Source organism: Rhineura floridana, chromosome 9 (assembly GCF_030035675.1).
Source record: "Rhineura floridana isolate rRhiFlo1 chromosome 9, rRhiFlo1.hap2, whole genome shotgun sequence".
Taxonomy (NCBI): Eukaryota; Metazoa; Chordata; class Lepidosauria; order Squamata; family Rhineuridae; genus Rhineura; species Rhineura floridana.
The window spans coordinates 87248512-87274621 of record NC_084488.1 but is presented as its reverse complement, the minus strand read 5'-3'; the positions used below and the strand labels follow the sequence as shown (position 1 = coordinate 87274621).

At 41.5% G+C, this 26110-nt stretch overlaps 1 protein-coding gene and 1 long non-coding RNA gene across 2 annotated transcripts in view; one reads left to right on the top strand and one right to left on the bottom strand.

Moving 5' to 3' along the window:
* The window catches only part of LOC133364524 (bifunctional heparan sulfate N-deacetylase/N-sulfotransferase 4), a 228620-nt gene that overhangs the window by 134899 nt on the left and 67611 nt on the right, over positions 1-26110 (bottom strand). Inside the window, exons 2-3 of the mRNA XM_061585276.1 lie at positions 20548-20635; positions 6282-6436 (exon numbers count right to left, since the gene is read on the bottom strand). Coding sequence (XP_061441260.1) covers positions 6282-6436; positions 20548-20635 — 243 coding nt within the window. The remainder of the gene's footprint in view (positions 1-6281; positions 6437-20547; positions 20636-26110) is intronic.
* Positions 1-26110, top strand: part of LOC133364525 (uncharacterized) — a 167907-nt gene that overhangs the window by 126449 nt on the left and 15348 nt on the right. The gene's annotated exons all lie outside the window — the stretch shown is intronic.

Here is a 26110-nt window from a genome sequence, read left to right as displayed (position 1 = left end):
AACAATGAAATGAGAGGGAGGATGGCTTGAGCACAGGTGGATAAAAACTCCCAGTGAATATATTCCAACACTGGTACATGCTCACATTCAAACTTATTCAATGGCAGTGAATAAGCATTTTGAGCATAAAATTGCTTCCATCACCAGGATCTGGAGTCCATCATTGGTGCTGATGGTCCTAGTGATGTGTCTAAAACACTTTCTTGTTTAATGTTTTTGAGTGAATTTCAGTTGCTGTGGCCTGAGGAAGTGCAACCACTTGTGTCTTGGACCCTTGCCTCTCATGGCTTATATAATCTGGTAGGGAGAGGGCAGCTAGATGGGTCATTAATGTTTGTAATCATTAATGTTTGTTTTCAAGAAATTGTCCCAAGCCACCTGAAGGAGGCAGTTGTAAGAACATTCCTGAAGAAGCCCTCCTTTTACCCAGAAGATTTTAATAACTTTAGACCAGTAGCATGGGCATGGTTCTTGAGATGGTGGTTGCCAAACAGATCCAGGAACACTTGGAGGCAACAGATTTTATAGATCCACTTCAATCAGGATCCCCATTGACCTCTTAGCAGCTTCTCTCAGCAGCTTGCAATACCATAGACCATAGTATCCTCCTGGGATGACCGTCTGAGTTGGGGACTGGGGTCACAACATTGCAGTGCTTCCACTTCTACTTGGATAGCAGACTCCAGAAGGGGTCCTGCTGGGGTCAGTTCTGTCCCCCATGTTGTTTAACATCTACTTGAAACCACTGAATGGGGTCATACCAAGTTTTGGAGTGCATTGCCATCAGTATGGTAATGACATGTAGCTTTATTTCTCCTTTTCATCTTCTGCAGGTGAGGACGTGGATGTGCTTGGTTGCAATAATGGACTGGATGAGGGCCAATAAAATGGTTTAATCCAGACAAACTGAGGTGCTGTTGGTGGGTTGTTCCCTCTGAAGGTGCAGGTTCAACATTTGGGGGTTCTCCTGGATCCATTGCTGTCATTTCAGGCATAGGAGGCCACGGTGGCGCAGAGTGTCTTCCATGAGCTTAGCCTGGTGGCACAACTATGACCCTATCTGGAAAGGGAAAACGTGGCTACAGTAATCTATACTATGGTAACCTCAAGGTTGGACTAGTGCAGTGTGCTTTATGTGGGGCTGTCTTTGAAAACAGTTCAGAAACTTCAGTTAGTGCAGAATGAGGCTTCCCAACTGCTGAAAGGTTCAAGATGAACAGATCATAAAACACCAATTCTGTTACAACTATACTGGCTGCCTCTATGCTTCTGAGCCCAATTCAAAGTGCTGGTTTTGACCTATAAAGTTCTTTATGGCTCAGGACCCCACTATCTTCTTGAACGCCTCTCCCAATGCAGACACTTAGATCTTCTTCTGAGGCCCTTTTCCAGGTCCCCTCTCTGAGGCTGGTGACAATTGACAGGGCCTTTTGAATTGTGGCTTCCTGTTTGTAAAATGCTCTCCCAGCAAGGTCCATCGGACACTTTGATTGACAACTTTTTGGCACCAGGTAAAGGCTTATCTTTCCCCCCATCATTTGATAGACTGAAATGTTATTGTGTTTTGTTATTAATGTGCTGTGAGGTGTCCTGTGGCTGTTGTGGTGGTGGTTTGTTCTGTTTTACGATAATATATATATTTATTTTATTTATTTATTATTTGATTTATATCCCGCCCTTCCTCCCAGCATATTTATGCTTTTAATGTGTTGTAAGTTGCTTGGAGACTTTGGGTGACTACCAAGTCTAATAATAATAATGATAATAATGATAATGATAATGATGATAATGATGATGATGATGATGATGATGATAATAATAATAATAATAATAATAATATAGGATATCTTGCTCTGTACTGCAGCTGGGTCAAGGCTAGCATTAGTGTAGTGTTAAAAAGCTATGCTGGTTTCTTTTTCTTCAGACAGGCCTTTGGGACTTCCGGGGAGGGTTAATTTTTAGCACAAATTGCCTATTACTCTGAATTGTTACTATTTTACTGTCATGTTGTATTTTATTTGTATTTTATTGTGATGCTTTTTGCAATTGAATTGTACGTCAGGAGTTTGAGGGCTGTGCTGATGTGAAAAACACTATAAAAATGTATATGTATGTACCATATCAGTATGTTATCTCAGACATCTGCAAATCCAGGTAGAATTGCATGAATACATTTTGACTGATATAGACCATTCATTTCCTTCCATTATTGCATTCTAAACACTTATTCCTTCTGGCTTTGATGGTATGTCCTTAGAGGCTGAGGTTATTGAGAAGACAACCACTTGACAGAAAAGAGAGGCTGTAACTAAGGCTGAAAAAGCTTCTGACAGTGATGCAAATGTAAATATTATTATGCTTCTATGCTGAATGTTATCACCCACCCACCAACAAGTGGGGTGCTTACAATTACACTGTATGTGTCAGAAACATCTTCCCTTCATCCAGCATAGATGGTAGTTTTGGTATAAATAGCAGCATCACATCTTGACAACTTTTCTCAGAGATGGTGCAGTTATAGAAGGCTTTTAGAAGTATGCCATTCAACCTTTTTTTGGCAAGAAATTGAAGTCCATTTCAATATTTTGGGAAAAAGTAAGAAATGTTATCATTTTACCGTAGTCTTACTGATGGGTTGAATAACTATATAATGCTTCAGAAAAAAGCCTACACTGTGAAAGTGATAGATACATTTTCAGATTCTGTTCTTGGCTAGGTCATTAACTTTCTTTCCTGGTGGGGATTTTGCCCCATCAGCTTGTTATCTTGTGTCTCAGGTACAAAAATTGACATAACAGAGACATTGGGCTCTGTGTATATGGAATGGTAGGTGTGGAAAGAATTGAATGCTACATGTCCCATCATGTAGTAAGCTGTCTTATACCAAATCAGACCATTCACCTACCTAGCTCAGTACTGTCTACCCTGACTTACATCAGCTCTCCAAAGATTCAAACAGGACCTTTCCCAGCCCTATATGGAGGTGCTAAGGATTGAACCTGGGATCTGCTGCATGTGAAACGTGCTATACTGAACTATAGCCCTTCCTCAGCCTATGCAATGGCATGATTCTCCATGTCAAAACTTTCCTAACACAGACCATGTTACTATAATGTTATTATCTGTGGCAAACAGATGATGGGGTTCAACTCCATTGAAGACAAACTGGTGGCGGCAGGGGCTCCTGTTGATTTTAATGGAACAAGACTGCATACTTTTTTTATCACAGAACACCATACCATGTGGGAAGGAGAGCTGGCCATCAAAGGTTTAGCATGTGTTAGCGAGGATGCAATTTTGTCATGTGCCTCCATGAGTCCTTGCAGGAGGCTTCACCAGCAATAAGGTCAGACTGGAGGGCATATCTCCCCACTTGGTGTATTGAGATAAAGCAGCACTGAAAGAGAAGCACGGGCTTAAGGATGAGAGAAAGCGGGACAGAACAGAGGAAGAGACGGCATCAGGAAAAGCCCCACAATATCTGAAGGTTGTTATAGGAGCACAGTCAGGCACTGACAGGCAAAGAAGAGGGTGACTCCCTCTGTCTCAATGCTGCAGATGACCAAAATGCTAAGTAGGAGGGTGGCAACCTCAGTTCCTAAGAGCCAAAGGGAAGGTTTCTGAGGTGAACGTAGGAGAATGGTATTGAGGGAAGGAGGAGGAGTAATTTCTGCAATAATTGTGCACAGTGGTGAGCCTAGGAGAAGGAAGGGGGAGCAACCTAAGCACAGGAAGATAGGAGAACCTGGAAGGGGATGTCCTGTGATGAACTAGGCTCCCAAATTCTAAAAACAAAGGACCCACAAGGTCTACTCTGGAGCAAGAGTGACTCAGCAGTCTGAGGAACCTCAAGGGGAGGTGGGCTAGAGGAAACCACTCTGAAGGGTAACTGCATACTTCATTGGTAATATCCCACCAGAGCTTGGAAAAATTACTTTTTTGAACTACAACTCCCATCAGCCCAATCCAGTGGTCATGCTGGCTGGGGCTAATGGGAGTTGTAGTTTAAAAAAGTAACTTTTCCAAGCTCTGTATCCCACAGAGGTATGCAAAGACAGCAGAACAGATTTGGGAGTGGGTGGGAGAACTTTCAAGCTGGAGCTATGTTACAGACTTCATCTGGTTTAAAAGGCATGCTCTCACCATGGAGAAGTCCAGGAGACTGCTGTTCTGGGATAGGAGCAGAGCTTGGGAAAGTTACTTTTTTGAACTACAACTCCCATCAGCCCAATCCAGTGGCCAAGCTGGCTGCGGCTGATGGGAGTTGTAGTTTAAAAAAGTAACGTTTTCCAAGCTCTGGATAGGAGGGAGCAGGGATTGCTAGGTAGGAAATAAATCTCAGTACCATCAGTAGATTATGGGTCCCAGGATGCTTTTGGGGAAATCATGTCAGTATTTTATTATTATTCTAATTATTCATATCCTGCTTTTAAATATATATGTATATATATATAAATTGCTTACAATAAATAAGATATAACAGCCATAAAAACAGAATAAAGTATCAAATACAAAAAAAGGCAGTATAAAACCAGCATAAAAACCGATGGTCAATTAAAATGGGCTGTGTTGTGAAAGACCTTTTGTAATAATTCTAATTAAAAAGTTTTCAATACCTGTCCAAAAATAGGGAGGGAACCTGTTGAATCTCCCCAGGCAGGCAGCTGTGTTCCCATAAAATGTCTGCTAAGAACAGAAAAGAGAGCTGGGCTCCTGATCTTAAGGCATCAGATTTAATTGTTGTTATGTGCCTTCAATTATGACTTATGGCGACCCTATGAATCAGCAACCTCCAGTAGCATCTCTCATGAAGCACCCTGTTCAGATCTTGTAAGTTCAGGTCTGTGGCTTCCTTTATGGAATCAATCCATCTCTTGTTTGGCCTTCCTCTTTTTCTACTCCCTTCTGTTTTCCCCAGCATTATTGTCTTTTCTAGTGACTCATGTCTTCTCATTATGTGCCCAAAGTATGATAACCTCAGTTTCATCATTTTAGCTTCTAATGCTAAATAAATAATGATAGTTCTGGTTTAATTTGTTCTAACACCCAATTATTTGTCTTTTCCGCAGTCCATGGTATCTGCAAAGCCCTCCCTCCAACACCACATTTCAAATGATTTAATGGCTGATATCAAAACTGATATTAAACTCTTTTTGTAATGTAGCAAAACCTTCAAATATACAGCCATTTCAAGAAATCTTCTAATGCATCTTCAACTTTGAGCTAAATAGCAATTGCATGTATGAGAGAGACCGAGTATAGAAACAATATCTGACATCAGTTATTTACTATTGTTCCTTAAATACTATGGTAATCTTGATTCATAAGAGAAAATACTACTTGGAAAACTGAGTTTGCTTTCATTCATGACATTCATGGGAAATAAAACAATGCAACAGGAATCAAAAAGCAAGATGTAAGGATGTAAGATTACTCTGAATTCATGGACACCAACTCCATGAAAGACATCAGGGAGGCTATTACGTCAGCACGATAATTTTTTTACAAGGCAGTATTTTTGTTTTTAAAAATGTGATCACAGGAAAACTGTACAACTATAGAATTCACTCTTAGGAGATGGAAAAACCTCTATTTGCCCATTGTCAAGAAACAGTCATGATTTATATCCTCACTATCAGCTTTTTTTTTTTTAACTATTCTTTGAAGTCCTCAATACCTAGTTAAAAGTGGCTGCATATATATGATCCTAATATATAAAATATAAACAAAGATTCAATCACAGATCCAATTTCTTTTAAAAAAAAATTGTCAAAGTTGATTAGTACATCAGTCACTAATAAGATCTGGCTTCTCCAAATCATCAAGCCTTCTGTTATAAGATGTTTCTGAATCATTACTACAACTGGAAATAAAAATTACCATAGTGTCTAGGAATGCTTTCTACAACTCATCTTGTAAAAAGGCTTCAACATTTTCATACTCAGGCCCTACCATTAGGCAAAGTGCAGCATCTGTCTCAGGAAGGGTGGGAAGAGGCAGCAGGATATTGGAAGACAGAGTTGTGTGTGCTATGTGGATTGCCTTGCATCCTCTAAGCTAGACTGCTGCCCTCATGTGGTCAAATACACTGCCCTCTCATCAGTGTTGATCTAAGATTCAACTGCCAGTCTGGGTGGCTTCTGTACATAAGTAGGGGGTATCTTGTCCTTCCTCCGGAGCCAGTTGTGTTGACGCTGATTCAGACCTCCTAAAATCATCAATCCATCAGTGTCAAGAATGATTACTGAAAATAAGCAATGTGGATCTTTAAGATTACTCACTAGTGCAAATTCCTTGTTGAGAATCATTTGCTCTACCAGTGATGACTCATTATGGAAGAGATGAGGCTGCATGTGGCTCCACATATGAGGAAACCACCAGAACTCATTCACAGAACTCAGCAATAGATCATCACCTTCATCTTCTTCGATGGTTCCTGCAAAATTTATTTATTATTTATTTATTTATTTTTAAAACTTATATACCGCCCGACTAGCAATAGCTCTCTGGGCGGTGAACATAGATACAATAAAATACAATATAATACAAAAACATCAGTCTAAAATCAAATTTCACAATCTAAAAACAGCAAAGGCTAAAATCAAATTACAAACATTACAATCATTAACAAAAAATTAAAATGCCTCGGAGTAGAGAAAGGTTTTAACCTGGCGCCGAAAGGATGATAGTGTCGGCACCAGGCGAACCTCCTCGGGGAGACTATTCCATAGTTCGGGGGCCACCACTGAGAAGGCCCTTGATCTTGTCACTGCCCTCCGGGCCTCCCTATGAGTCGGGACCCGGAGGAGGGCCTTCGGAGCAGACCGTAGTGTACGAGCCGGTTCATAGTGGGAGAGGCGTTCCGACAGATATTGAGGTCCCGCGCCGTATAAGGCTTTATAGGTTAATACCAACACTTTGAATTTGGCCCGGAAGCGTATTGGAAGCCAGTGCAAGCGTGCCAAAACAGGTGTTATATGGTCAGACCGCTTCGTTCTTGTTAGCAGTCTGGCCGCCGCATTTTGCACCAGCTGTAGCTTCCGAACCATCTTCAGAGGTAGCCCTACGTAGAGCGCATTACAGTAATCCAAACGTGAGGTTACCAGAGCATGTACTACTGATGTAAGTTCCTCCTTACTCAGGTAGGGACGTAGCTGGGCTACCAATCGAAGTTGGTAGAACACATTCCGTGCCACCGAGGCTACATGAGCCTCAAGTGACAGGGAAGAGTCTAGAACGACTCCCAGATTATGAACCTGTTCCTTTAGGGGGAGTGTAACCCCATCCAGGACAGGATATGTATCCACCATCTGATTGGAAAAACCATCCACCAACAGCATCTCAGTCTTATCAGGATTGAGTCTCAGTTTGTTAGTTCTCATCCAGTCCATTGTCGCGTCCAGGCAACGGTTCAGCACATTGACCGCCTCACCTGAGGAAGATGAAAAGGAGAAGTAGAGCTGCGTGTCATCAGCGTACTGGTGACAACGCACTCCAAAACTCCTGATGACCGCACCCAATGGCTTCATATAGATGTTAAAAAGCATGGGAGACAAAACCGAGCCCTGCGGGACCCCACATTGGAGTACCCATGGTGTCGAGCAATGTTCCCCAAGCACTATCTTCTGGAGACGGCCTGCCAAGTAGGAGCGGAACCACTGCCACGCAGTGCCTCCAACTCCCAACTCCGCAAGCCTCTCCAGAAAGATACCATGGTCGATGGTATCAAAAGCCGCTGAGAGATCAAGGAGAATCAACAGAGTTACACTCCCTCTGTCTCTCTCCCGACATAGATCATCAAACAGGGCGACCAAGGCCATCTCAGTGCTGAAACCGGGCCTGAAACCCGATTGAAATGGATCTAGATAATCGGTTTCATCCAATAGCGCCAGGAGCTGGTCAGCAACCACTCGTTCCAAGATCTTGCCGAGATATGGAACATTTGCCACTGGTCTGTAGCTGCTGAAATCCTCTGGGTCCAGGGAAGGCTTTTTCAGGAGTGGTCTCACTGCTGCCTCCTTCAGACAGCCAGGGACCACTCCCTCTCGCAAGGAGGCATTTATCACTTCCCTGGCCCAGCCAACTGTTCCCTCCTTGCCAGTTTTTATTAGCCAAGAGGGGCAAGGATCTAGTACCGAAGTGGTTGCACGTACCTGTCCAAGCACCTTGTCCACGTTCTCAAACTGAACCGACTGAAACTCATCCAACAAAACATGATAAGACTGTGCACCAGACACCTCACTAGGGTTAACTGCTATAAAATGAGAGTCTAGGTCCCGACGAATGAGTAAGATCTTATGCTGGAAGTGCTCAGCAAACTCATTGCAGCGGGCCACCGAAGTATCTACAGTGTCCTGAAGGCCTAGATGGAGTAGCCCTCGGACAACTCTAAAAAGCTCCGCTGGGCGGGAGAGAGATGCCTTAATAGTGGCGGCAAAATATTGTTTTTTCGCCACCCTCACCGCTCCTATATACCGCTTGGTGAAAGCACAAACCAGCATATAGTTGCATTCATCAGGAGTTCGTCTCCATCTCTGCTCAAGCCGCCTCCTATCTTGCTTCATTGCCCTCAACTCTGGAGTATACCAAGGAGCTGAATGAGCTCTGCAAAGGAGAGGGCGCGCAGGAGCGATCGTCTCGACAGCCCGGGCCATCTCGGCATTCCACAGATTAACCAGGGCTTCAACAGGAGCGCCGGTCCTATCAGCCGGAAAATCCCCCAGAGCCCTTTGAAAACCTTCAGGATTCATTAGTCTCCGGGGGCAGACCAATTTAATAGGTCCCCCACCCTTGCGGAGGGAAAAGGTTGCTGAAAGTCTAAACTTCAGCAAGCAGTGATCTGTCCATGACAAAGGGAGAGATGTAAAACTCCCCACATCCAGATCATTATCCCCATGTCCAGTAACAAAAATAAGGTCGAGTGTATGCCCCGATATATGTGTTGGGCCACTAACATATTGGGACAGCCCCATGGTTGTCATGGAGTCCATGAAGTCCTGAGCCGCCCCAGACAAAGTAGCCTCGGCATGAATGTTGACATCCCCCAGTACTAATAGTCTAGGGGATCTCAACAATACCTCCGAGACCACTTCCGTCAACTCAGTTAAGGAAGCCACTGGGCAGCAAGGTGGGCGGTACACCAAAAGGATTCCTATTCTGTCCCTCTGGCCCAACACAAGGTGCAAACATTCCAGACCAGTAGTTGTATGGACATGGTGCTTGGTGAGTGAGATGGAACTCTTATAGACCACAGCAAAATGAAGATTATTATCTTGTGGTGTAGACACCAATAGCTTTTACCAGGCTGGTGATGGATGCATCAAAATGATGCTTGGAGTTTTGTTTATGTAACTCTATTTTCAATGAAAGTTCACATAAAGTTTAAAAAGGCAGCATCAAAGAAGAATAGTTACAAAAACATATCCTTGCAGGATTCCATGCCCTGAGTAGCACATGTATAGTATAAACTGGGTGACTGGCAGCATTAGTACAGTATGGATCTGTGGCTCATGGGTATGTAGTAGGGTTGCCAGGCTCAGGGCCTGAGACTGATCCTGTATGTTAGGAGAAGAGAAAGTCAGCCAAGTGCAGGTGTTCTTGCAACACTGTAATGGGAAAAAACACAAGATGGAATTCTCCCTTCCCCCTGCACAACTTTAGAGGTCTTCTGTATCTTTAAAACTTGTGCAGGGGAAAGGAGAATTCCACCTTGTGGTTTTTCCCATTACAGGGTTGCAAGAACACCTGCACTTCGCTGACTTCCTCTTCTCCTAAAGATACAGGATCAGTCTCAGGCCCTGAACCTGGCAACCCTGGTATGTAGTGCTGGTATGCTAATGTCACACGTCCATAAGAAGCCCAGTTTTTCATGACCTTAAGTGCATTAAAGCCAGCACAGCTTTTTTTATAAAATAACACACCCATAGTAATGACATGTTTAAACTGGGCATAATGATCAGCCAAAAAGAGATTTGCACCATTGCAGTTTGCCTGCATAGTTGGAGATTGAGCTACCATGACCAATCCAAATCCAATCAGATCAGCTGGGCATTCTGCCATCATCAATACTACAGTTGGTGAAAATACATGAGAGGCTTTCTTTGTTTCAGAGCCTAGGCTATGAAACTGCTTGCCCTGGGAGATCCATTTTGTCTTCAGCTTGATTTTTTGTTTTGCTGCCGCAAACTGAAGTAGCATAGAACAGATTAATTAATTATAATTAGTAATTAATTAATTAATTAATTATATTTCTATCTCGCCCTTCCTCCCAAACATCTTAAAACATCTCAAAAACAGATCCTGCTGCGAGAAAGGGCAGGATATAAATCAAATAATAAATAAATAAATAAATAAACATCTTAAAAAACATATTTTAAAAACAACTTAAAAAGCAATTCCAGCACAGACAGAGTCTGGGATAAGGTCTCTACTTAAAAGGCTTGTTGAAAGAGGAAGGTCTTCAGTAGGTGCTGAAAACATAACAGAGATGACACCTGTCTAATATTTAAAGGGAGGGAATTCCAAAGGGTAGATGCCAGAATAGTAAAGGTCCACTTCCTATGTTGTGCAGAATGGGCCTCCTGATAAGATGGCATCTGCAGGAGGCCCTCACCTGCAGAGTGCAGTGATCAACTGGGTATATATAAGGGGAAAGACGATCTTTCAGGTGTCCTGATCCCAAGCTGTATAGGGCTTTGCATACCAAAACCAGAGCTTGGAAAAGTGACTTTTTAAAACTATAACTCCCATCAGCCCCAGCCAGCATGGCCACTGGATTGGGCTGATGGGAGTTGTAGTTCAAAAAAGTAATTTTTCCAAGCTCTGACCAAAACCAGCACCTTGAACTTGGCCCAGCAGGCTTGACAGAGGCATAGAGGCTAAGAGACTGAATCAAGAAGTCTCTAGTTCAAATCTCTCATTTGTCTTGAATTTACTAGGTTACCTGAGGCAAGCCACTCTCTCTCAGCTTCAGTCTCCCCATTTGCAATACAAGGGATTTAGAACATTTCATAAGTTATTTACCTTTTAGGCCTTTTCTAAGTATTACAACTAAGTAATACCTCTGAAGACCTTGAACTCTTAAAAGCACTATAAAAATGCTTATTGTTGTTATTGTTGGCTGATTTGATTTTTCTGTGGCTACTACTGTCCCATTGTTGCTCTAGTGTGTCAGATTTCTTGATCAGGTATCTTAGTTTGTTTTTTGTTGTTTTTATTGGTTAAGCTATGATATAAGCTGACCCAGGTATTTTATCCACAACAGAAAGGTGGAACATACTGTTTTGCTTTTGTTTTTTTGTGTCAGCCATGATGAATACAGTCCCTTCTCCTTTAAGGACTAGAATATCAAGAGGAAATGCTAAAAGCAGAACTTGGAAAAGTTACTTTTTTTGAACTACAACTCCCATCAGCCCCAGCCAGCATGCCCACTGGATTGGGCTGATGGGAGTTGTAGTTCAAAAAAAGTAACTTTTCCAAGCTCTGGCTAAAACTTTACATTTTTCATGGACAAGGCAAGGTGCTTGGATAGCAATGGTTACTATGAGCAATGGTGATGCAGAAGCAACAATTAAACCCTATTGAAGGTATTTCTTTCCTGATCTTATCATCCAAGCAATTTATTTTTAAACTGTGATGATGGCTTAAATGTTGTCATCCAGATTGGCAGCAACTATTCCTCTTTATTATTGTAATAAAAGTCTATTTAATGTAGGCGTGAAAAACCTGTGGTTCTCTAGATGTTGCTGGGCTGCAACACCAATAATCCCTTACCATTGCTCATGTAAGGAGTACAGCAACACCTGGAAGGCCACAGGTTCTCCACCCCTGATTTAATGCTTCTGATCATCTCTTCCTCTTCCACCAACAGAAACATCGATAGTTGCCCAGGTCCCCTTTGCTTTGCAAACAGCACCAAGTTTTACTTCCCCAGTGCTTTTAAATTGTGTTTTAAATCTAGGCTCTTTGGTCTTGTCTCTGTGTAATGATTTTCATTTTTTTTACTATCTTTTATTTTTTTCTCTTGATTTTAAAACACAATGCATTGCTTTGCTTGTAAGTCACCCAGAGTATATTTATTGTTGGGGGCCATATCAATTTAATAAAAAACAGAAATAACTAAAATTGCTTTCAATATATTGAAAAACGTATTACAGAGTGGGAAAGCTGTTGAACCCCCCCCCCCAATTATTATTGGATTTGCAGGTTCCAAATTATCTGGTCTTGTTTATGGATCAGGCCCTATGCATTAGAAATCCTTCTCTTTTTGATTTCTGGACTTTGCACAGACCACTCTTCAGCTTTCAGTCTGACTTCCACATATAAATGAGGGAGACCCTTTGGAAACCCCGGATGCTGCCAGTGGAACTTTGCCCGCATAGAAACTTCCCACAGTTCTAGAGCCAGTGTACACAATAGGGCAGGAGTGGAGAACCTTTGGCCCTCCAGATGTTACTGAACTACAACTCCCATCAGCCTAATGGCCAAGGATGATGGGAGCTGTCATTAAGCAACATATGGAGGGCCAAAGGTTCCCAACCCATGCAATAGGGAAACCCTTCTTTCCTCAAAACATCTAGATGAGACTTTTCTTCATAGAATGGGAATATCCTTTATGCTAAAGGCAGCAATATGGTGTCCTCCAGATGTCACTGGACTACAGCTTTGATCATCCTTGAACTCTGACCAGAGCTGGTGGGAGTTGGCTATCCTTGCTTAAAGCATTGGATTTCAGACTGTGCCATTACTTGTTCTAAACTGTTTTCAAAACAACACCTCACTATTTTTTATTATTCTTTTTTGGTTCAGCAATGCAAAATTGTGGCATATGTTCTTCTGGTCAAGGAATGGCCATTTTTGCTTGAACACATTCTTCCAATTTACTGCCAGCTCCCTTCAGTGATATAAACTTCTTGGACTATGAAAAATAAGCCCACAAGGAACAGTATCTTAAAACCATGATGGTATGTAAGAAACTAGGAACATAAGAGCCCTGCTGGATCAGGCCAAAGGGCCATCTAGTCTAGCATTTTGCTTCCCACAGGAGCTAACTGGATGCCTCCTAGTAGCTCACAAGCAGGGTATCTGGAAAATAACCCTCTCCTGCTGCTGACCACCCTTCGTCAATTGTTGTTGAGTGACATGCTAACTCTGAACTAGGGATGTTGGGAACTTTCAGACAGGAACACTCACAAAAGCAAGTGTTCCTGTTCAAATGTGCATGAGCAAAATTAAGGAAAGTATCCCCCCCAGCTCACAACTTGCTGGTCTCAGTCCTATGAGCACTGCCTCCCTTTTCCCCAAGGACCCAATAATTCACTTTGGGGCACAGAAAGGAGGTGGCAAAACTTGCTTCAAGATCCTGACTGAGCATGTTTTGCTGTTGGGGGTGGGATGCTCATGTATCCCTGCTTTGACCATGGAGGTTCCATATCCTAATTACAGGATGGTAAGGTAGCATGCAATAGTTATGTGAAGCTCTTATAACTGTAAGGGCATTATAAACCTTCTGACAGATTCATAGTTCTATTTTCCTTTCTGGAGTCCTATCAGCTTGAGTTTAGGGGTGGAGAAGCGAATTGTGCATTAAGGAAGAAGTCAATAAGGCATGCGCTAACAAAACATATGTAGCATCTTACATTAAAAGCCTCCTTGGATAAAGAAGCCACATTTACAGTAATTAAAGAATACCTCTCCATGTTTTATTTATAATGAGTCAATAAAGTGTATGTTTGCATGAAGAATACTTTGACATGCTGCTCTAAGCTGAAGGGACAAATCAACAATGCTAACTTTAAAAGTAGGACTCGCTTTGGATCTAGGATGCCTGACTGTGTATGCACTACAGCAGGTCTCTTAATAGAAGGCACTGACATGCCTCAACTCATTAAGTAATTTTGTGCTCTTTTAGTGAGCCTCATAAACCATTGGGGAATACATAGTCGAAGGCATATATGCACACCATTTCAGTCTCGGAATACTCACAAATTCAATATTGATAATGTTTAAGGCAACTGGGAAACATAAAATGTTAACAGTTGGTATGTAACACAAATTTCACCAGTGAAATCCCAAAGGGCACAGAGACAGACAGGAGTAACAAAAAGAATATAATCAAACTGGCAAGCCAGAATCAACAACTGTATGGGCAAAATCTCTCATTAGGAAATTTAACAGCACTGGAAATTATGCTGTTCCCATCATTTATATGGATGTGAAACATTTCAAATGTGGATATATTTGGAGAAGCTGCTAAGTGACTTTCTCTTTCTTGTAGTAAGGATATTACTTTACCTCAAGAGTGACACTTGCAAAGCATTTACCTATTCTGCATCAATTTCTGAGATAACTGAGACACTTCTCAGGGGAGGTCAATCATCTTATATATCTTCCGTGCTTAACTTCTAATAGAAAGCATACTAGTGTTGTTCAGGTCTGGCAGAAAACCACACCATTTGACCTGGAAAGAGCCCCTTTACTCTGAATATTACTTCAGGGCTTCTTGTTTTCATGCAGTGATGAGGAACTTTGTATATGCTTAAATGAATTCTTTTGTTACAGCAACTGAAAGATACACCTTTTTCAAAAAGGGCAGAAGGAATAGAAAGGGAGGCAGAGTCACGCTATATGTTAAAAATATGTATCTCTTCACGGAAATACAGGAGGATGAGCTTGATAGCTCCACCGAGAGTATCTGGATTAAAATATGCTTTGATTTGGATTCCTGCATTGAGCAGGGGGTTGGACTTGATGGCCTTATAGGCCCCTTCCAACTCTACTATTCTATGAAAATAAATGAGGCAAGGAATAAAAGGAACATGGTGGTTGGAGTCTACTACTGACCACCCAATCAAGGAGAAGATGAGGATGAAATTTTTGAGAAGCAAATTACCTAGGAGTAGACGTGTCAAGGAGACATGATGTAGTAGTAATGGGGGACTTCAATTACTTTGATATCTGTTGGAAGCCAAATTCTGCCAAACATGGCTCCTCCAGCAAATTTGTGTTGGAGATAACTTTCTCCTATAGAAAGTGGAGGAAACAACTAGAGGATCACCTATTCTTCTAACCAATAGAGATTACTTAGTGGATGAAGTGGCTGTTACGGGAACTCTGGGGGAAAGTGACCGTGTTATACTAAAATTCTTGATTTTTAAGGAAGCAAAAGCTGAAAGTAGCCATGCGTATACCCTGGACTTCAGGAAAACCAATTTTGGTAAACTCAGAACAATGATAAGGTGCCACTGCAAGCAAGTAAGATAAATAAGTAAATGAATAAGTAAGGTCCCATAGTAAGGAGGTGATGGTGTGTCTTCTCCTTAAGGAGACTTCCCTGGACCCAGAAGTATTAAACTGTCACTAGTGGCAAATATCCCCTTTGTGGGCAATGTGCTTGAGAAGGTGGTAGCAATCCAACTTCAAGCATACTTGGAGGAAACTGATTACTTGGATCCATTCCAGTCTGGCTTCAGGCCCAGCCATGGCACTGAAACTGCCTTGGTCACCCCAGTTGATGATATCTGTTGGAAGAGAGATAGGGGGATGCAATCCTGCTGCTTCTCCTGGATCTCTCATCAGCTTCTGATACTGTTGATCCTTCTGGAACATCTTGAAGAGGTGGGGGTTGGGGGCACTGTAGTAGTTATGGGAAGCTACTGTGGTATGGGAATTATCCTGTGGTACCATGGGAATTATCCTGTGGTATTCCACAGGGTTCCATCTTGTTCCCCATGCTATTTGACATCTACATGAAACTACTGGAAGGTGTCATCAGGAGATTTGGTGCCATGCAGATGACACCCAGCTCTACCTCTCTATTCCATCTGAATCAGGAGAGGCAGTTGAGGTGTTGAACTGGTGCTTGGAGGCAGTGATGAACTGGATGTGGGCCAATAAATTGAGGCTGAATCCTGAAAAGACAGAGGTGTTATATGTCCAGAGTTCTCATATCCAGGAGGTGGGAAGACGGCCTGTTCTGGATGGGGCTGCTCTTTTCTTGAGGGAGCAAGTCTGCAGCCTGGTGGTACTCCTTGATCCAACACTGTCATTGGAGGTTCAGGTGGCCTCAGTGGCTAGGAGTGCCTTTTTCCAGCTCCGGCTGATTCATCAACTTTGGTCCCTTTTGGACAGAGAAGACTTGGCCATAGTGCTCCATGCTCTGGTAACTTCCAGACTGGATTATTGCAATGCGGGGCTGTATGTGGGGCTGCCGTTGAAGATAACTCGGAAACTTCAACTGGTCCAAAATGCAGCAGCCAGATTACTGGCTGGGTTCCCTTTTGAACCCATATAACCTTTTTCAAAAACAGCTGCGTTGGCTGTCAGTTCATTTCTGGGCCCAAGGTGTTCATGTTAGAGTTTAAAGCCCTAAATGACTTGGGTCTAAAATATTGGAAAGACTGCCTCCATCCCTACAGACCTCTGATATTGAGATCAGCAGAGGGGGCCATTTTGGTAGTTCTGCCACCCTCTGAAGTTCGGAAGGGGTGGCCCGGGAAGGGCATTCTCTGTGGCAGTCCCTAAGCTGTGGAACTCCTTCCCCCCACTGAGATGCGTCTAACAACTTTATTGTACAACGTTCGGTGCATGCTGAAGATACACCCCTTTGAAACCTGAGATGTATATTTTTAGGACCCACCCTATTTTCCGTGATGTTGTTTAGTCCAGGGGACTGGAAGCAAAGTCCTATGAGGAGAGACTGAAAGAACTGGGCAAGTTTAGCCTTGAAAAGAGAAGACTGAGTGGAGATATGAAAGCAGTCTTCAAGTTCTTGAAAGGGTGCCACACTGAGGAGGACCAGGATCTTTTCTCAATTTTCCCAGAGTGCAGGACCTGGAATAAGGTGCTCAACTTACAGGAAACCAGATTTCAACTGAACATCTGGAAGAACTTCCTAACTGTTAGAGCGGTATGACAATGGAACCAATTGCCTAGGGAGGTGGTGGCCTCTCTAACTCTAGAGGCATTCAAGAAGCAGCTGGACAGTGACCTGTTGGATATGCTTAAATTGGATTCCTGCATTGAGCAGGGAGTTGGACTCAATGGCCTTATAGGCCTCTTCCAACTCTATTATTCTATTATTTATCAACCGGTTACGCACAAGCTCAAATGGAAGTCAGGATTGGCTTGGCTTTTCCCAAGATGGCTGTGCAAATCAACTCCAAGTGCCACATAAGAACATACAAAGAGTCTTGCTGGATCAGACCAAAGACCTATGTAGTTCAGCATCCTGTTTCCCATAGTGGTCAATCAGATGCCTATGGGAAGCCCACAAACAGGACGTAGCCCTCTCTTGCTGTTGTTTCCCATTGACTGGGATTCAAAGGGATCCTGGAAAGAGACTAAACTAGACATCATGACTAGAAGTCATTGGTAGTCATCTCCATTCATTTGTCAAGTCCCCTTTTAAAGTCGTCTAAGTTGGTGGCCATCACCATGTCATGTGGTTGGCAATTACATAATTTAAACTGTGTGCTGTGTAAAGAACTACTTTACTTTTACATATTTAAAACTCTAAGCCTCACTTTATCTCATGGAATTTCCAAGCTGTGTGCTCCCTTTTGTTTGTCCTGACTGTCCTACCATTCAATGTCCTTGGATGACGCTGGGCTTTAGTAGTTTGGAAAATGGAGAAAAACTTTTCCCTATTCACTTTCTCCACATCATGAACGATTTTATAAACCTGTGTTATTATGCCCTCGCTTTTACTCACCTTTTAAAAAAAATCTTAAAAGCTGCAAATGTTCTACATATGAAGGGCTCAAACATCAAAGCACGGAGGGAGTCACGCTGCTGGCCCTGCCTCCAGCATCATATCCACCAGGCTCCACCCCCTTGGCCTCCATGGACTGAGCTTGAAGAGGGAACCAGATGCAATCAGGGAACAGGGATGGGAAACTTGTAATAACATCTGGAGGGTCACATGGTCCCCACCCATCATGAAGACTTCTCTATGTAATTGAGAGACCTAATCAGGTAGGGCAGTCTGCTCCAAATTCAAACATTTGCCTGAGGTGCAGAAATCTGAGGGTGGAGCCAGTCAGCACATGGTGTCATGATCCCATTACGCCTCTCCGTGTTATCCTTCCACATGGGGAGGGGTAACTACAAAAGGGGGTTCCTACTGGGAAGAAGGGTGGGATATAAATCAAATAAATAAATGTATTGTTACAGTGGCTCTGTTGCTCTATAACCTCTGTTAAAGAATTAACAACATAGGCTGCTTTTGCTTAATTTTCAACATTTGTTGAAGATGCAGTCAAATGCATGTGCATGTATATGCATGATCATGGCCAATACCAGTACATCTTTTGTTATCTTCATTTCTGCAATTTTAACAGTTTAGTAAGAAAAATGTTGGAGCCTGGCTTGAGGAAGCAGGATCAGATTTAAGGGGGCAGCACAGAGCATTTTACTGCCCTTAATCTGTGTTTACCCTTAAAACTGGATCTTCATGAAGAAGATCAAGGGAAGGGATAGCAGGCAAGTCAAGTTTAAACATACAAGAGGCTTGAAATAAGTGAGTGCAGGCAGACGGGAAATGCAAAAAAAAAGTCTGGAAGCAAGTAATGCTAATCTGCAGAATTGATGGTTGGGCAGAATCAATTAATTACTTAGAACTGGAAAGGTGAGGTAATCCTCTTTTCATTTAATTTAAATCCCTCTTAATCCACATCTTTTCTCCCTTGGGCAGGCCGCTTAAAATAATAAATAAATTCCACAATGCCTCCTCATTTATTTGTCATTGATATTTCGGTAAGCTCAATTCGTAGTCATGTGAAGTGAAGGCACAATGTGCATCATGTGGATGCAACTCCTGCTGAAAGTAGACACAGCACTCCATTTTCAAAAAAATGTTTCTTATTCTGCTTGACAGGTTAAGAAACCCAAAGATGGCACCAGCTTTGCCCTGCCTTGTGTCAGAATAAATACCTGGCATTTATGTCTACTTTTTTAATCGTTCAGCTGAGATTACCTGTTTAGGAAAATGATCCACAGCACGTCTTCTATATAAACCATTTACTTTACTATATTTTTAAAATTTATCCACCAATTCCCCACTGCTCTGTAAATTTAGTAATAAAGGTGACAATTAGGAGGGGTGGGAATTCCCACATCTCAGATTTGCAAGTGGAAGTTTTGAATTGGATTCTAAAATAGCACATGTACAATTCGACGTCAAAAGATGTCAGCCTACAAATTCTGATTGAATTTGACATATTTCATAGATTCCAAGTGAGTTCTTATGGGGAGGGAGGGTTGATTTCAATTTCTGATAAGCTAGTTTTGACAGCTCTTAGTCTTTGGAGACGTCATGACATGAATTTCACACCGGCAACTCTAAAGGAGTCATTCATTTTGGATGGCCCTTGAGCAAGATTCCATTGACCTTTCTTCCTCACTGGGTCCACCTCCTCACTGCCATTTTCACCAGCTGCTACTGTTTCTTTTCCTCATTGCTATCACCTGCTTTCTTGCCAGGCAGAGAGCCAGTGAGCAAGCAGGCCTTGGCATCTACTGTTCCACCTTCTCACCACCACTGTTGTCTAGGCCAGTGGTTCCCAACCTGGGGGCCGGGACCCCCAGAGGGGCCACGAAGTAATCCAGAGGGGGCTGTGAACAGTAAAGAAATGAATTATTTATTAATTTTTTAAACAGTCTTCACCCCTTCTACACTGTCTGCTTTCCACTGCCGCTGCAGATGACACCTCCCCCTTGCTCCAAACGAGAGGGGAGACCTTTTGCTGAAGAGGCAGAACATCTTTCAGGCACACTAAGGGCAGGCATCTGCCTATAAAATACATGGCAGATGCCAAAGGAGGCTGAGGGTAGAGCTACCAGGAAGAAGAGGGGATTACTATCACTGATTCCCGTCTCCTTGCACTGCAGCTACTGGCAACGCCCTTACTTAGAATGAGAGGAGAGGGCTTTTCGTGAAGCAAAAAGAAGCAAGCCTGCAAAGAAAGGCTGCTATCCTCCTTCCTTTGTGGCAGCCAGCCTGCCTCCCTGGGGGGAGGGGGTCACAAAACATTTTCAGCTTATAAAGGGGGTCCCATGCTCATAAAGGTTGGGAACCACTGGTCTAGGCCAAAGTGAGAGGAGGTGAGCAAGCAAGTTGCAATGGAGAAGGGGAAGAGGAGATCCAAGGGACTCTTCTCAGTGGTCCCATTGCTGGAATATGGGCTCTTGGCAGATGCCCAAGCATGCCAACCCTTGACACCAACCCTGATTCAGGAGATCAAAATTATTTTGCTCTTAACATCAAGTATCTTTAAGCAATAAATGTGTACAATGATGAACACTTTTTCCTGATGATGAAGGGATATTTGTCCACTGATGTTTTAAGTATGATTGGATTAAAACTACAATATTCCAACTAGTGCTGAATTAAAATTTGAGAGGGAAATTCTCACACTGTTAATTTTCAAAATTTGAAATGCATGTAAAATATACTATCAGTATTGTATTACTGGCTACAGACCATGCCAAAAGAAATTTGCTTTAAAATCTTCTACCTGCTTAACCTGAAACTAAGTAATTCCTTCTTACCTGTGTGATAAAACTTTCCTGAAAATCCAAGGTTGAAGGTAAAATTTGCAACCTGAGTGCGTAGTAAAATTTGAGTCTCTAGTAAGGCCTGAAACAAATAAGAAATAACATGCATTTAGAAAGAAAGCCTCTTTTTTAAAAACTGATTTTTATTGAGCTATAGAATCCTAACAAATATATTCAGATATGAATGAATTTCCCTTTCCCACATCTAATTTATGGCAAAACAGAACATAGACACAGATGTAAGATTTATGTTAAAGAAAACTAACATTACAGACTAACCTTTACCATCCTTAAATTTATGAATTACCACTACAATCCCTTGCATGTTTAATCAAAAGTACCATTTTGTTCAATTGGAGTAACTTCCCCTAGTAAGTGTGTTTAGAATGGCAGCCTAAGTTCAGTTCCTGTTTCATGAGTACAAACTTAAATGATATCAAAAGAAGTGCTGGAAATGGGATGTCTGGATCTGGAACACTATTCGAATTCAGGTCTCTATTCCTGGAAGTGCAATTCCTGGCCATCTCACAGCCCTTCTCAAGTCTGTCCCTCCCTGAGCTCTGGGTGTTCTATAAATGATCTCATGTGCAAGGCCCATGTCTGTGGTCTGCATTTAGATTTACTTCCCCCCCCATGATGTTCCTGACACTTTCCCCCCATCCATCTAATCCAACTACAATTTAGATTTAGAATAAAATACAAGTGAAGCTTGTAACAAAATGTTGTGATGTGCATGGAGTGCTCTTGTTCAGGATTCCAGCAAGGCAGCCAAACCCCTTTCCTGGATACTCCATTCCATTACTCCTCCCCCTGGTTTTGAGGTTTTCCCTATACAGACACAATGTATTCTGTGGCCACTAAGCATGTTCAGTCCTCATTGAGTTGTTTAGGTGCCTCCCCAACCCTCCCTTTCTATTTTCTTTTGTACTTTAGACAAATTCTGCAGTTTGCAAAAAGATGTGGAGACTGCAGAGGGAGCAGTAAGCCTTGACCTTTCCTTCCCAGCTGCAATCTACAGAAAATTTCCCCCATACAACCTGAAAAGATTACAGTGGGGAAAAGCCCTTCTGTTGAAGCCACTAAAATGCTTTTTAATTGAAGTGGGGGAAGGAGTGCTTTTCTGAGGGGGGGGGTTGCAGCTGGGGAGGGATGAGTTAATCTTTACTTCCCCAGTTGCCAGCTCCAATATTGTCCCTCCCCAACTACAATTTTCCAGCTTTCTATTTGCTACTATACAAGGCTTCACCCCCCAAGCCTAATTGCAGTGGGGGGCATTTTCTGTGTGTGGGGGTCACCAGGGCTAATCCTTCTTTCACCAGCTGTACCCTCCCAATGGGCAGCAGTGCAATTAGGCTTGAAAAATGTCATCAAACTAATCTCTGCACAGGGAGTGTTTTCAGCAGGGCGTGTCAGAGCTATACCCCCCCCCCAAAATTGGTCCACTCCACAATTAGTCTTGACAAAAAAAACATTCAATTGGCCATTAGGACCTGCTGGTGAAGGGCAGGTGGAAAAAATAAGTGCTTTTAAATAAATGGATAGAGTGTTGGAAGAGCCAGTGTAGTGTACTGGTTAGAGCATTGGACTAGGACCTGGGATAGCAGGGTTCAAATCCCCACTCAGCCATGGGTGACACTGGGCCAATCACAGTCTCTCAGCCTAACCTACCTCACAAGGTTGTTGTGAGGATTACTTGAGGAGGGGGAGAACCATGTATGCCACCTTGAGTTTCTTGGAGGAAAAGGTGGGATATAAATGAAATAAATAAATAAATTGATTTTTAAAAATTTAAATCTGACAGTTTATTTTTTTAAAAAAATAATGATTAAAATGGTACATTTTTCTCTCATTCAATTGAATATTATTACAAACATGCTAAATCTACACTTACAGTCTCATAAAAATGAATTAATGGCTCTATCACACTCGCACACATTGAGTTACCTACCAGTCAAACATGGGCATTCATTTCAGTTTTTCATTTCATGAAAATGGCTCTGCCTAGCCTAACTACAAACTCTTCCTACTTGGAAGTACCAGACTTTCAGTTTCTGTTTCTCAGACTACATTTACATGTATAAAAATGCAGGCTGGGTGGGAATGGGATTGTTGTTGTTCTGAGTTTATGTGGTACTGGAGCTGGGCCACACAAGGCAAAGGAATTAGGACAGAGACAATATAGAAAAGGACAGCTGGAGGCAGAGTGGAAAGGAACAGTGGAGAGGACTGGAAAGAAAAAAGGGGAGACATTATAGTACAGACACAGCTTCCATTTCCTATATTCTCCCACACTTTTGCCACAGAAGAACTGTCATGACGCCTGGGCTTCCTTCCCAGGGCAAAAAAAGCAGGAATTGAAAAAGCAGGATAATTCATATTTCTGTTTCAGTCTCTGAATAAAAATGGCAGTGAGAGTGGGGAAAATTAAATCTAGTTGTAGACATTTAAAGGGCAATTGTTTAGTGTTGTGATGACTTGTCTGTTAAGAATTTAGAAAATTTGGAAGTTAAAAACAAGAGTTTAAGGACAGCCATCAGATGGCAACCCAGAAGAATGCGGCAACTGCAATGTTAAAACATTTATGTAACTTTTATGTAACATTTAACATTTAGTTTAATAAAATATGTTATTGCGTTTGTGACTTAGTTCTTACCATTCCTAATGTACAGCTGCTGCATCTGCAGCTTGACACAGGCAATATTATTTACTATTTCTTTTTTTTTTTTTACAATAATTTTTATTCAAATTTTCATAAAACATACAAAACAAAATCATAAAACATTCAAAGACAAAAAACAAAACAAACCAAAAATGATTAAACAAAAAAATAAAATGTTGACTTCCCATTTGTCACAGATCAAATCAGTTATAGGTGTACAATATATAACAATCCTGTCTCTTAAATTATATTATAAAATCACTTTCCTCCAGTAGTTATCTTAATTAATCATCAAATCTCATAAACATTACTTTATTCTTTCCACAAAAAGTCAAAGAGAGGTTTCAATTCTTTAAGAAATATATCTATCAATTTTTCTCCAAATAAACATGTTGATTAATCCATCTCGTTAATAATAATAATAATCTTATTGTCATAACCATAGTCCAAATAAACATATCAATTAATCCATCTCATCAAAATCTGTTAGGTCCAATAATTTCAATAGCCATTATTCCATTATCCATATTAATTCCATCTTCCATCTTCAATAGTCCTGTTAAGTCCAGTAATTTCAGTGTCCAATCTTCCATTATCAGTATTCCATAATGATCTTGCTGTCATAGCCATAGTCATATAATAAGAGTCTGATGGGAATTTCCTCTATCCCAAATATTTTCTTGCCATCAATTCTGAATAAGTTGCTGAAATATTGTTGTAAAGTCATATCTCTGTTCTTCTTTTTTACAGAATGCACTGGCTCATCTCTTGAGAGTTTTTCCATTGTCACATGGCTGCAGTTAATTCCATAGATTTTCTCTATATCAAGCTCCATCACATCATTCCAGTCCAGAAGATTATCCAAGCCATTGATAACTTTATCTCTAATATCTTCATTAATTTCTTCAGAGATAACGTTAAATTCCAAACAGTAGATTTTATTTCTAATATCCATAAACTCCAGATCTTTTTCCAATTCCACATTTGTTCCAATCTCCAGGGCTTGTATCTTCCCTTTATTTTTTCTTTTCTCATCTCTGATCTCATTCTCCTCTCTCACAGGATCCCCTATTTCTTTAAGCTCCTGCGTCATTTTGCTCAGTTCAATTTTCAGCTCCTTACTGCCCTGTCGCAGGGTTTGTTTCGTTATCTCAATCTCATCCATTATTTTCTGAAACATAATTACTTCCAGATTCTCAGCCACTTTCTTGATTGCCGTTTTTAAAACCACGAAAACAAAACAAAACAAAAATAAAGAAGAACCACTTCTTATTTCAGCAACAATTGGGTTAATATTCCAGGCGTGATGACATCACAGTATAAACAGAGCAGCCTGCCTTATCTCTCTATGTTCAAGAATACAAAACAAATTTAGTTCCCAGCATCAAAACAGTTAGTGGCGCCGTGAAGAAGCAGATTCGTCAAAATAAAATAGACCAAAAAGAGAATAGTCCCAGACAATATAATGTTCCTCGGAATAGAAATCCCTCTTCTGTTTATATCTTTAGAATGCACTTCCAGGACAGCTTTTTGCAATAGAAACAGAGATAAGCTGTTAATTTCGTGAATAACAGAGAAGAGTTATAGCTCACCCAGAAGTTCTTTAAAGCTGATTCATTTGACAAATCTCTTTTTGCTGCAACAATTTAAACCAAGTAAAAAAAATAATAGAAAGAAGGGTGCTTGCCTGTTAGTCCGTTTTCTCTTTGAAGAAAAGATAAACGTATCGCATTAATCAGATAGAGCTTGTTCGGAAGTCCGTCCGGCATTGCTGGCTGGACCTTTTCTCATAAATTAATGAAATCCAGTCCTCCCAACAAAAACAGGCTTTTGAGGTTGATCTCTACGTTTCTCCCTGCCTGGGAGAAATTTCATCAGTCAAAAAAAAAATGTTCTGACTGATTTATATCTGAATAAGCTTCTTCTGCGGCGGGAGCCCGTCTCAAAAGCAGGCACAAGCGAAGTCACCCTTCCTGGAAGTCACTATTTCTTAAATTAATAAAAACCAACGCATCATAAACAATTGCACAAAGTGTACCTCCTTGTAAAATGCTATATGAACATGTTAATTAACATGTTTTAGTAATCATATTTGCACCATTATTTAAGAGGTGACAAACTTGATTTAATTGAAGGGTTTCTCTTGGTGATTTAAATTCCCTTGATTTAAATCAATCCACCCTGTAATAGTTGTTTAGGTTGAACAATCTCCTGCCCTTTATGTTCCACCCACTAATTGCTGTGTCCTGAAGGCCTCCCAAGGCATTTTGGATAAAATCGAAGAGTCAGATTGACTACGATCGCCGCCTGGCTCCTCTTCATTAAAAATCCTCTCTTGGAACATTGCTGGGTGGAAAACTGAAAGCCGGGTCCTTAACTTTTTGGCCTATTTGAACAAATTTGATATTATCCTGCTCCAGGAGACCTGGTGAAGAGATCATATCTTTATTGATGGGTTTGTGTCATTTTGTACCCCTGCATTCCCAAGTAAGAGTAAGGGTAGAGCCAGACAGGGTTTGTGTGTTCTGGTCTCACTGGATGCCAAACTAACTGAGCTTCCGGTTACTGACTTCACGGATAGTGACTCTATGGTGTTGGCCATGATTTTAGAACTAAGGTCGTTACAGCTATCTTTACTTTTATTTAATATCAACTTTCCTCCAATGTCTAATAGGGAGGTTGTTCTGTCCAACTGGCTCAAACTCGACTCTTTATATGCTTATTGGTTGTCTACTTTTATCTATGCATTTCCAATTGCAGCAGGAGATTTTAACGCAAGGACAGGAACTTACTTGGAGGATGCTCCCTTGATTGGGTTCCTCTCTAATGTTGATAGGAATCACTTAAGGCACAACGCTCATCATTCCAAAGACTATTATTTAAATTTAGCAGAAGTTG